The sequence below is a fragment of the Euleptes europaea genome, chromosome 5 (assembly GCF_029931775.1).
Source record: "Euleptes europaea isolate rEulEur1 chromosome 5, rEulEur1.hap1, whole genome shotgun sequence".
NCBI classification, from domain to species: Eukaryota; Metazoa; Chordata; class Lepidosauria; order Squamata; family Sphaerodactylidae; genus Euleptes; species Euleptes europaea.
The window spans coordinates 12,662,352-12,675,645 of NC_079316.1; the positions used below are offsets into that span (position 1 = coordinate 12,662,352).

A 13,294-nucleotide genomic window follows, 5' to 3' on the forward strand; every position below is an offset into this window, starting at 1 on the left:
ACACGCCTCGGTTGTTTTGCATGGTTCCTTGAGGGGGATTCTTCGTGGCAAACACCAAAGGTCGCGTTCAGTGGGCTCTTTAGTAATGCGAAGCAGGTCTGCGTGTTGGATGCAAAAGCCAGACCTTGTTTAATGGCACAGGCCCACCAAGAACAGGGACCACTGAGGTTATTTTTTTTAGAAGCAAGAGATATGTTTATTTATGCCAGCATAAGAGAGAATGTGGGTTTCCCGACCTAAAACCACACTTGTGAATTATTATACAAAATGGAGAGATATTTATACACTTTTAGAGTCCTTTGTTAGATTAGATTGCATGATGCAGTATAATTTTGTGCTGTGTCCGCCCACTTTGAGCTCAATTGATGATTAGCTCACCATAGTTATTCTATACTAGTCTCTGATGTAACCTTTACACCTGTGCAAAAGTTTTAAAACTTTTGTTAGGATATACCGCTCCCTACTGGCTTATATAGATAACTACAGCTTACAAGTATTAATTAAACTTGTACCTTTATAGAATAATATTTTTAAATAAATTGAAATTCTACACTTCCCTCGTGCGCTGGCTTCGCAGTCGCTTCTGAAATGATGGTTCAGCGTACAAAATTAAAAAAAATATATGCGGGGCAATTCAGCCTGGAACGTGCTGCTAATTACCATGCAAAAATGGAGTGAGTGAAACGGCAACATCCACTTGCAAACGATCATTAAAGTGCATTGAAAGTGGAGTGAACGTGCATTATTCAGCATGTGTGAAAGCGCCCTAACAGAGGCGGTTTGCCAGTGCCTTCCTCTGCATAGCAACCCTGGGATTCCATGGTGGTCTCCCGTCCAAATATTAACCAGGGCTGACCCTGGTTCCAAGATCTGACGAGCGATGGCTATCCCATGCTGCCTTTCCTCCCCTTGAGCACCTTGCAGGGGGAGAAATGGATAGAGTGGGAGTGCAGTTGTAATGGGCCGATGCACCTCCTCTCTCGAAATCGGCAGGCGGCTCCCCATCGAGCATGTTTGGAGCTTTCCCCGTCTCAAAAGAGCACAGGGTCGTGTGTTCACGGTTCTTCCTTCCCCAGTTTAGCCTCACGACAACCCTGTGAGGTCAGCGTGGCTCAGAGAGCCTGAGTGGCTCATGGTCATCTGGTGAGCTTCGTGGCGGAATCCGTGTGAACTTGCGGCTCTGAGTTCTGGTCTCAGGGCTGGTTCCTGGTTTTGAGTGGCCCTTGTTTGCCCACCACCAGGCCCTCCTCATGCCTACCTTTCCACTCCCCCTCCTGCCCGTGCATCCTTCTCCCTCTTGCAAGCCTTCCCGCCACGCATGCTCAGTTGTGTGCCTTCCTTCCACACCCTTTTCCTTGCACACCCTTTTCCTGACTCACCTCTCCACACCTAACAACATCATTTATGCGCCCCTCATGGAACATGTGGAGAGGACTTCACCTCATTCTTTAGGACCTGGGGAGGAAAATTGATTTTTGTAGACATCGCATCAAACTGTTTGATTCCTGAATTTTTTTCCTATCCTTGCCTTTCTAATACAATTCCCACTCTTAATATAAATGAATGAATAATTAAATGTGATAAAACATTTACCAGCTGCCAGTTTAGGAATGCAAAATTGCTTGGTTGTATCTGTCTTTAATGCAACTGTGTGTTTTGCTGTTTGTCCCAAACACAGAAAATGGATTTGGACACCAAGAGTTGCAAAATATGCTTCTGCGACAGGTAACTTGTTTGAATTGTTTTCTTCCAGGGAAGCTTGTTTTAATCATTTTAAATATTTTTAGGATACCAGCATGGTATAGTAGTTAGAGGGTCAGACTAGTATCTGGGAGACCCATCTTCCAATCCCAACTTGGCCATAGAAGCTCGCTGGTTGACCTTGGGCTAGTCACGCACTCCCATCCTAGCCTACATAGCAGGGGTGTTGTGAGGATAAAACAGGAGAATTATATGAGTTGCTGGGCTTCCAGAACTGGTAACAGAAAAATGTTGCATATTTCCTGGTCGTTCCAACGCAACTAGAATTTTCCAGCTCTGCCGTGAAATATGTTCTAGGATTGCCAGCTTCCAGGTTGGCCTTGAAGTTGTCCCAGAATTACAGCTGATCTGGAGAGCCAGCATGGTGTAGTGGTTAAGAGCAGTGGTTTGGAATGGTGGACTCTAATCTGGAGAACTGGGTTTGATTCCCCACTCATCCACATGAGCGGCAGAGGCTAATCTGGTGAACCAGGTTGTTTTCCCCATTCCTACCCATAATGCCAGCTGGGTGAGCTTGGACTAGTCACAGTTCTCCTAGAGGGCTCTCAGCCCCACTTACCTCACAGGATGTCTGTTGTGGGGAGGGGAAAGGAAGGTGATTGTAAGCTGGTTTGATTCTTCCTTAAGTGGTAGAGAAAGTCAGCATATAAAAACCAACTCTTCATCTCTAGACGACAGAGATCAGCTCCCCTGGAGAAAATGGTTGCTTTAGAGGGGACTGTATGACATTATTCGCTGCTGAGGTCTCTCCCCTCCTCCAAATCCCACCCTGCCCCGGGCTCTACCCCCAATTCTCCAGGGATTTCCCAACCTGGAGCTGGCAATCCTAATTTTTCAGGTTTCTTCATACTATTCCACAGACCTGAAAGGGATGCAAAAGTGAGGTGAAGCAAACTGCCACATAAGTCCAGCATTCCTGGGCGTAGTCTGTTATATATTCTGGCAGCTTTCGGCTCTTTGCCTTGATGTTGTGATGCATGGAGAATTCTGCCGCCTGTGCATCTAGCAAGGCAGCAGCAACTGCGCTGTGCCAGCCTGCTGCCAGCATCGCAGCCAGGCATGGGCCTGGCATTCAGCTGGAACTGCTTAAAGCCCTTCTTTCTTTCCGTGGCCCTGAGGGGGGCAACCTGGATGCTTCCTGAATTAAACGTTTCCCGCCTCTGATCCCTAGAGAGAAAGAGTGGAAGTTTCATGATCAACATTAATATGGTCGAAATGGTTTGGGAGATGGTTTTGCAAGTGCGTTTCTTTTGTCCCGCGGTCACCTCTGACTGCATGCATTTTGCAGGGGTTTGAAACAATATTAGAAACCTGTTTCATAGTGGCAATAGTTTCATGAGCATCCTTGCTTCAGGTGATCCTTTCTAGCCCCCTTTAAATCTCTTAGAACAAAACAAACCCCTGTTGGGTCTGCCCCCAATGATGCATGAACTTTCAAGTGAAAGTCAGGCCCACGCTATACGAATTGTGGAAGTTCTGCGGTTTAGTCCTCGAAGCGTCTAAATTTGGCCTTTAAAAATGCAGTGGAATGTATGTGAACTCCTCTTCCCATGTCCCATAATACTAGAACGCGGGGTCATCTGCTGAAGCTGGAGGGTGAGAGATTCAAAACAGATAAAAGGAACTATTTTTTCACACAACGCATAGTTAAATTGTGGAACTCCCTGCCCCAGGATGTGGTGATGGCTGCCAGCTTGGAGGACTTTAAAAGGGGAGTGGACATGTTCATGGAGGAAAGGGGTATTCATGACTATTAGTTGGAATGGATGCTGGTCATGCTGCATACCTGTTCTCTCTAGTATCAGAGAAGCATGCCTATTATTTTGGGTGGGGTGGAACACAGGCAGGATAATGCTGCTGCTGTCGTCTTGTTTGTGGGCTTCCTAGAGGCACCTGGTTGGCCACTGTGTGAGCAGACTGCTGGACTTGATGGGCCTTGGTCTGATCCAGCAGGGCCTTTCTTATGTTCTTATGCCATTCCCCTAGTTAAAAATATATGTTTTAAAAATGGCGTTCCTGTGCAGCTCTTTAAAAAAGACTACCGTAGTATCTTTAGTGTGCCTATCTTTTTGCTCTGCCAGGACTTAGCCCAGGGAATCCATTTGCAGCAGGGAAATGGTGTATGCATGGATGGGAGATTTAGCTCCTCCTTCCCTAGAAACATACTGCCTCCTCTTTTAAGGGTCAAATATAGGGCTGTCAGTTTTGGGTTGGGAAATTCCTGGAGATTTGGGGGTGGAGCCTGGGGAAGGCAGGGTTTGGGGAAGGGAGGGACTTCGGCAGAATATATTGCCATAGAGTCCACTATCCAAAGTAGTCATTTTCTCCAGGAGGAATGATTTTGGTAGTCTGGAGATCCAATGTAATTCTGGGAGATCTCCAGACCCCACTTAGTTGGCAAGCCTAGTCAAACAGCATGTCTGGAGTTGTCACTGGAGAAAACAAACATCACGTGTCTATCCCTTCTGTTTGTTATTTGGAAGACAGATTAACATAATTTAATAAAGTTATGCCTGGACATTCTAATCTAGGGAGGTATTTGCAGGAAAAAGAATGCCCTGATTCTTTTCCATGTTGTGTTTCCTTTTTTCAAACACCAGGACAAAGCACTATTGAGAAGATTCTGGTTGCAAACCGTGGTGAAATTGCATGCAGGGTTATGCGGACTGCCAGGAAGCTGGGGGTGACATCTGTGGCGGTCTACAGCGACGCTGACAGGAATTCAATGCATGTTGCAATGGTAAAACCGCTCTGTCAAACCTTTTCAGGTGTATTCTCGAGAAACCGAGTGAAGTTGAGGCTTGGCTTTGCACAGATTTAGATGACGCTGTTCCTACGTTAACTTTCTGTTTCATAGAAGCCATAGGCTGAGTCTTTGATTTTTGCCAACAGTGATGTATTTTAAGGAAGGAACAGTTGAACTTTGAAGGAGTAGAAAAAAGGGGTGTGGCAGTAATTAATGCAACGAAGATTTCTGTTTCTGGAAATAAATGTTTCGGTACTGCTCAGATTATACAACACTTTGTTCCAGTACCTTGCAGATGCCGGGAAACCAATATGTAGATTTAGTCTTAATTGCACAACTGATGTAGATTTTTAAAAATTTTTTTGCCAAGCATGCCCATTTTTGTGGAGGGCTTCAATCCAATGCTGATTCTATTACCTTAAGCAGATGATGAGAAGGAGGGCATCTTGGCCATCTTCTGGCCATGGAGTAGGAGTCACTGGGGTGTGTGTGAAGGAGGTAGTTGTGAATTTCCTGCATTGTGCAGGTGATCGGACTAGATAACCCTGGTGGTCCCTGCCAGCTCTGTGATTCTATGATTCAATCTGAATCCAGTACTTTGGCCCAAGTTGGCTTCAGCTACTACAGCAACTTGGGTTTGGGACTCACCTTGTGAGCGTACAGCCTTACAGGGTCGGTTTCACGTTTAGATCCAGGAAGGGCTAAACAAGGCTTGGTCCCTTGGTCTCTGGCTGTCTGGGTAGTCAAAGGGGCTGGTGGCAGTGATATCCTGAGGTGTGTGGACTCACACTTCGGCCTTTGTTTTGTTTGCCCCTTCCAAACCAACCACTCTGAACTTGAGAGTTTGGACAACTTGGCAAAACCGTGGAAGTAATTGGTTTGTCACAGGGACTTTCTGTAAACGGAAGTGCCAGTGGAAGAGCGCTCCATAGCAGAGACCAGCATGCGTGGACCTCATTCATCCGATTGAAGCATAGGACTGCAACCAATTTAACCATTTTATTAATATTTTTTTGCAGTAGTCTGTTCTCCATTTATATTGTTTCCCGTGAGGCTTAAATACGCCTTTTTGTTTCACTGCAGGCAGATGAAGCATATGCCATCGGCCCCGCACCTTCGCAGCAGAGCTACCTGGCCATGGAGAAGATAATGCAGGTGGCCAAAAAGTCAGCAGCACAGGTATGGATCATAGAATCATAGAGTTGGAAGGGACCACCAGGGTCATCTAGTCCAACCCCCTGCACAATGCAGGAAATTCACCACTACCTCCCCCCCACACCCCCAGTGACCCCTACTCCATAACCAGAAGATGGCCAACATGCCCTCCCTCTCATGAGCTGCCTAAGGTCATAGAATCAGCCTTGCTGACAGATGGCCATCTAGCCTCTGCTTAAAAACCTGCAGGGAAGGAGAGCTCACCACCTCCCGAGGAAGCCTGTTCCACTGAGGAACCGCTCTCATCGTTAGAAAATTCTTCCTAATGTCTAGATGGAAACTCTTTTGATTTAATTTCAACCCATTTGGTATGCTTGTGTATTCTAAATAAATTTCAGCTGGGTGGAAAGTCTTTCAGCATTAAATGTCTGTTGACCAGCCAAGTCCTTAGGGGTAATTTCAGCTGCTGCAGCGAAGAGTCTTCCACCACTGGAGGTGAAGAGGCATCCTAAACAAAGGAAACTGGTAGTGTCGCCAGCCTCAGCCTGGCAACCAGTGGTAGGATTGCGGGCAGAGACGCTGTGTGTGTGACCTTGGCAATGTCACAGACATCACTATGTCACTTCCAAGTACAGCCTGGAAGTGAGAAAGGGTAGTTCTAGGAATCACAGGAAACTCTATGGTACAACCTGGAAGTGACTCGCTGGTGTAGATTCTGCACATTGGGATTTTTTTTGGGGGGTATTTTTATCTATTATTTATCTGTGTCATTTATAGTTAGCCTTTCTCACCAAAAGTCAAGGCAGATTACACAGTGTTAAATCAACGGGCGGGGAAATCCAATAAGCTAAGCAATAAGGGTTGGACTGCAGAAATCTGAAAACAGAACTGAAACAAAGCTTAAGTATTAGCATGACATGTTGAACGGTGCAGAAATTATATAGCCAGAGCATACTTACAGCAACAGGCAGTACGTACAGTAATATAGTCCACTGTCTCTGAACCTTTACCAAAGCATCTTTCTGAAATGTTCTGTTTTTAAGACTTCTTAAGCATTTTTTTCCTGAGTGCTAGAATTTCTTTTTTGCAATCTGTTCACCCTGCCTACGTCTTTTTTATGGTTTAATGTTTAAATTGAAAAGTGTTTTCTTAAACATGTTTTATGCATGGCATTTCTTGCATTTTTACAAATGACATGAGCCTTTTATGGGGCTCCAGTCAAAAAGTGGGACACAAATCAAATAAATACAGAGGGGCAGGACACTAGTGAATAAGTCAGCAGATGTTAGAGAAATATCTGGCATTGTATGCTGTCATGTTTCTCGAAAGCAGCAGGAAACCAGGGCAGGCTGTGGGGAACCAGTATAATGTGCTTCTGGTGAACCAAGTCGGTTGGAAAATTGTTCTGTTTGGACTGACTCCTGCTTGTGAACAGTCTCTGATGGCAGCCCCATATAGGGCACTTTGCAGCAGTCAAGTCATGCAATATGTTATTGGTATTTTCCTTAATAGGCAATTCATCCAGGTTATGGCTTCCTGTCTGAAAACACAGAGTTTGCAGAACTGTGCAGTAGAGAAGGAATCATCTTTATAGGCCCTCCCTCATCTGCCATTAGAGACATGGGCATTAAGAGGTACTTAGTTTTGCTTCAAGACTAAATCTGTTATACAGGGCTGTTTACGGGGATTGTTAATATGTGTTTGTATCTGACTGTGGCTTTGAACTCCCCGCTCTTCATAAGCATACATTTCATTTACTTAGAGTATTTTCATGCTTCATTTCAACAGGAAAATTCCTAAGGTGGGTTAAAATGAGATCACAGATACAATGAAGACAGGCAGTAAGATCCATCACATAAAATCAGTCAAATGACAACAAGAAACAATTTAAAAGCTGTAAAAATAGATGAACACATGAAGCTGCCTTATACTGAATCAGACTCTTTGGCCCATCATAGTCAGTATTGTCGAAGGCTTTCACGGTCAGAGTTCATTGGTTCTTGTAGGTTATCCGGGCTGTGTGACCGTGGTCTTGGTATTTTCTTTCCTGACGTTTCGCCAGCAGCTGTGGCAGGCATCTGAGGAGTGTCCTTCAGTGTTACTCCTCTGAAGATGCCTGCCACAGCTGCTGGCGAAACGTCAGGAAAGAAAATACCAAGACCACGGTCACACAGCCCGGATAACCTACAAGAACCAAAGTCAGTATTGTCTATTCAGACCGGCAGCAGCTCTCCAGGATCTCAGTCAGAGGTCTTTCACATCACTGACTTGCCTAGTCCCTTTAACTGGAGATTCCAGGGATTGAACGTGGGACCTTATGCATGGCAAGCAGATGCTCTACCACTGAGTCACAGCCCCTCCCCTAAAAACACAATAAAAGTCACAAACATAAAGGGGGTGGGTGGGGGGGTAGGAGAAGAAGAGTTAGCTTTTATACCCCGATTTTCTCTACCTTTAAGGAGTCTCAAACCAGCTTACAATCACCTTCCCTTCCCCACAACAGACGTCATGTGAGGTAGGTGGGGCTGAGAGAGTTCTGAGAGAACTTTGACTGGCCCAAGGTCACCCAGCAGGCTGCATGTGGAGGAGTGAGGAAAACAAACCTGTCAAGGAGGTCCGGCCTGCCCTCCAGCAAACCGGTTCCTCCTTGGGTCAAAAGTTGCCAAACTCCCCACTGGGCTTCAGGACTCTCCCTAAAGCACAATGCGGGTAGACTCTGCTACCTTGTTGAGGAGACTCGGTCTGTTCTCCAGCAGGCCGATTCCTCTGTAGTTCAAAGTCACCAAATATTTTCCTAGGAAAACCCAAATTCCTTACTGTGCCCCAGGATTCCCCCTTTGAGCGCAGTACAGGTATATCGCCCCCAGCTCTCAATTCCAAAAGGCTGGCTTTCCCAGGGATGAGCTGAGAGCTACTCTTCCCCAGCCAGTTTCCCAAAAGTCAAAACAAGCAAAAACCGTCCCTGCAGAGTAGAGCTTCTGCCAGGGGAGGCTTATTGCCACAAAACACTAGGGTAGGTGGTTTCTCACACACACACACACACACACACTCAGGCACTTGGATTTAGCCCTGAGACCCAAAAAAGGTTTCTCAGACTTCAATATAAAGTCTATAAGTTTATTTAATAAAATGTGCTCGTTACAGAAAGGAAATTATTTGTGAGGCAGATAGCATAAAAACAAGAAATCTTAGCAATCTCTAACTTCACAGTAATTCTTTAAGTTTCAGGCAAAATAGGCAAAGTTTCCAAGAGAGTAACAAATGCAAGGTTTTAGTTGATTTATAGTTACCAAGAACCAGGTTTTGGTCCTAACACGCAGAGTGTCAGCCCTTCATGGTTCCCAGATGATGATCGCTTGGAGACATGACCAGCATGTCTCCCTCCCAAGCTTCATGATTTTGATTAGAACAGAGTTCATATTTATCTCTCCCATCTCATTGGGTGATGGCCATTCCGCCCAATGAGATGTTGGGGACGCAATAAACTTGTAAGGTATTTGGCATGACACCTCTAGGCCTTTTGAAGTTATAGATGTATTTGCATCTCTGCTGCAATACAAAACATCTGGGCTCCTTCAAGCTTTTGAGATGTCAGGCTTCTAACAGGATTGTCACCAAAAGAACAGATAGCTGATTTACAATAGGAAGGCTTTGAAATGGAGGTGCTTTGAAGTGGAGGTGGCAATGCCTCCGGTCTCCACACCTTTTCCCCAAAGTGAAGTGGCTTCCCATGGGAAATGGGAGTGGTTTCTCACGGGAATGGTTTGTGAGAGAGCTGGTCATCAGCTCCCAGAGTCTGATATCAAGACATTGAAGACATAGAAGGCCGCAGCCTGAACCAAGGTTTGGTGATCAGAAGAAGAGCAAGGTTGCTTTTCTTTACATCTTCCCCTTTCGGGGAGATGAAACTACAGATGCAAGCTGAGTTTCATCTTAAGGAAGTTCTAAACTACAACAGTCAAGCAAAATCACCTAACAACTAAATAGGAACATAAGCTATTATCTAAAACACATATGAGGCATATAGGCCTTAGAGCAACACGTACACTCATGGCATCATACTGATAACAGACAAATCACATACAGAAAGCAAAACAAGGTTAAACAGCAGAATCATGACTGTATACTCAAAATATCAGAACACAGTACAAAAGGGAAAACAAGATTAAAACCTCTTAGCTTAAAAAATAACTCAGAGCTCTCACAAAACACGACCTTAAGGAAACAGGACCAGGAAGAGTGTCAGAAACTTTATTAAAATACTGCTTTGGTCCTTCAGCTACTCCATCCGCCAGTGGAGCTAATCCATGGCACAGCACAGCACAGAAGAAGAGCAAGGTTGCTTTTCTTTACAAAACCTGGTTCACCAGATCAGAGTCTGCCGCTCATGTGGAGGAGTGGGGGAATCAAACCCTGTTCTCCAGAGTCCTCTGCTCTTAACCACTACACCACGCTGGTGTATCACTCACCAAATTTCCCAGAAGATAAAAACATCTGAACCTGTAGTGTAGTGCTTAAAATGTCTGATTGTGACCTGGGAGAGCCAGGTTCGAATCCCTGCTCTGCCGTGTAAGCTTGCTAGATGGGCCAATCATATACTCTCAGCCTAACCTACTTCACAGGGTTGTTGAGAGGATAAAATGAAGGAGAGATGTAAGTGGCTTTGGGTCCCCATTGGGGAGAAAGTTGGAGTATAAATGAAGTATATAAATTCATCTGGTGACTGAAGCTCAAAAGAGACGGTCTAGGTCCACAGACAGGGCACCACCACAGACAAGGCCCCGTTCCTCATGGCTGTCCACCTTACTTTGGTAGGTGAGATCACAAAGAGATCTTTGTAGCGGACTTATGGCATCTTCGTATGGAAAAAGTTGATTCTTCAACAAGCGACGCCTGCACATATTTTGTAGCTCTTGGAATGATGTGAATATGGGATCCTCCAAAGAGATCAGCTGTGTCAGGACATAGGGTTGCCAACTATGGGTTGGGAAATTCCTGGAGATTTTCCAGGTGGAGCCTGGGGAGGGCAGGGATTTTAGTGGGGTATAATGCCATAGTGTCCACCCTCCAAAACAGCCATTTCCTCCAGGGAAATGGATCTCTGCAGTCTGGAGATCAGTTGTAATTCTGGGAGCTCTCCAGGCCCCACCTGGAGGTTGGCAACCCTAAAGAAGGTCCACAGGATGCTGTAGAAGAAGATTTATATCAGGGCTGCCTTGCTTCCTTTGCATTCTGCGTTTGGGATAAAAAAATCACTGTGGAAGGGGCCAGAAAACTAAGTATCACATTGTTAACCTTTATCAAAACATTAAAAGTAGAATAGCTATGGGGGCGGGGGGAGGGAAGAAAATTAAATAGATGAACTGCAAAACCCAGTAAGCTTTGCGTGAGGAACTTTTATACTGCAAGTAATGCATATTGAGGAACTCCGGTTGGCAGATCAGAACTTCCCAGGCTGTGCACATGGCTTGGGGGAAGTGGTTTCTTTCTTTTTTTTTTTTTCACATGAATATATATATAAAAAAGAAAATACAATCAATTTGGAATACAAAATTTGGAATACAAAATAGTAAAATACAAAAAATTGAATTATATTCATTAGTTTGAAAAAAAAAAACTCCATAAGTAATACTTTTAATACCCGGGGAAGTGGTTTCCACCTAAGGAAGTGATAACATTTGTGGCAGGTCCTGGATTGTCTGGGCAAAATGAAGCACGCCTTCTTTGTACAATTTGAGCTTCGTGATAAGAAGCTCTTGCAGTCACTGCCACCTTGGGCGGGGTAGGGGGGGGAGCGGGTTAGTAAGTTGAAATAATAAACAAATAAATATCATTATCACCTTCTTTTTTGAAGCACCTCCAAGGCCATCATGGCCGCCGCCGGGGTTCCTGTTGTGGAAGGCTATCATGGGGAAGATCAGTCCGACGGTTGCTTGAAGGAGCACGCCAGAAAAATAGGGTATCCGGTCATGATCAAGGCTGTTCGTGGTGGTGGAGGAAAGGTAAGGGACACGGGAACGTACTCCTCATCCGCTGCTCAGTTTGCCAGTAGAAATAGGGCAGCCGGAAGCTCTGCTGTTCCAGTTGAGCTTTCTTTCTTTCTCCAGTGCAACCATGTGAAGTAATCAGGGATGCCTGAGAGCGTGGCCGACTCTTAATCTGGAGAACCGGGTTTGATTCCCCACTCCTCCGCATGAAACCTGCTGGGTGACCTAGTCACAGTTCTTTCCAAACTCTCTCAGCCTCACCTACCTCACAAGGTGCCTGTTGTGGGGAGAGGAAGGCGATTGTAAGCCATTTTGAGACTCCTTAAAAGTAGAGAAAAATGGGGTATAAAAACCAACTTTTCTTCTTCTATTTATTTCTTTATTAATTTTCAATTTATTTATTTTATTCGGGCTCAGGGCAGCTAACAACACCAATAATATACAATTAAATCATATACAATAAACAATAAGCATAAATATATAATAAAACCAATCCCACTAATAGAAGAAGAGTTGGTTTTTATATGCCGACTTTCTCCACCACATAAGGAAGAATCGAACCGGCTTATAGTCGCCTTCCCTTCCCCTCGCCACAGCAGACACCATGTGAGGTAGGTGGAGCTGAGAGAGCTGTGACTAGCCCAAGGTCACCCAGCTGGCTTCATGTGTAGGTGTGAGGAAACAAATGCAGTTCACCAGATTAGCCTCCGCCGCTCATGTGGAGGAGTGGGGAATCGAACCTGGTTATCCAGGTCAGAGTCCACTGCTCCAAACCATCGCTCTTAATCACTACACCACGCTGTTCTATATCAGGGGTCCCCAACCCTTTTTGACCCTGGGGGCATCTTTGGAATTCCAACACAGGGTGGGGGGCGCAGCCACAAAATGGCTGTCATAGGAGGAAGAGCATTCAAACAAATAATTCACCAGTGCTATATATGGGCTACGCAACAAAAATAAATCAGCACTAAATTAAACCTCTCAACTTGTATTATATAACTTCAGTTACAATCTGCAATAACGTACAACGTGCAAACTATAAACATACTATGCCCATAAGTAGACCCACTCTTACAATAATACAAAACCAAATAAATAAGTCCATATAAATCCTCTGCTTCCATGAACTTGAAAGACTTGCATTTCATCAAAGTCACAATGGTAACAAATCTTTCCTTTTGCTGACAGAGTAGCAGCCCGACTTCCTACCAGGGGGAGGGAGGGAAGAAACGTGCCTTCCGTAATGTGTCAGCGTTTTCACCACGTAAAACAGTGGCTTCTTCAGCTTCACCATGTAAAACTGGCTTCTTCAGCTTGGTGCTTCTGTCAGCTAAGTTAAAAATGCCTTCTTTCTTTTTGTATCTGCTTCTCGCAGCTAAAGCGTTCAGGCATGCTCTTTTGACTTAAGGAAGGCTGACACAAGCTGATACAAAATACTTATGTGTATGATACGTTTATAGTTTGTACGTTGTACGTTATTGCACATTGTAATTGAAGTTATATAATGCAAGTTGAGAGGTTTAATTTAGTGCTGGTTTATTTTCGTTGCGTAGGAGGAAGAGCAGCATAAACAGAAAGCCCAAGTGCAGAGTAGAAGAAGGGTAATTTAATAAATACACTGTGAAAGAGGAGCGAGAGAGAAGCA

General features: G+C 44.8%; 1 protein-coding gene across 1 annotated transcript in view; it reads left to right on the plus strand.

Annotated features, from left to right (window-relative positions):
* Positions 1-13,294, plus strand: part of MCCC1 (methylcrotonyl-CoA carboxylase subunit 1) — a 31,572-nt gene that overhangs the window by 558 nt on the left and 17,720 nt on the right. The window contains exons 2-6 of the mRNA XM_056849570.1: positions 1,679-1,725; positions 4,362-4,501; positions 5,591-5,686; positions 7,175-7,296; positions 11,517-11,664. Coding sequence (XP_056705548.1) covers positions 4,421-4,501; positions 5,591-5,686; positions 7,175-7,296; positions 11,517-11,664 — 447 coding nt within the window. The 5' untranslated portion in view covers positions 1,679-1,725; positions 4,362-4,420. The remainder of the gene's footprint in view (positions 1-1,678; positions 1,726-4,361; positions 4,502-5,590; positions 5,687-7,174; positions 7,297-11,516; positions 11,665-13,294) is intronic.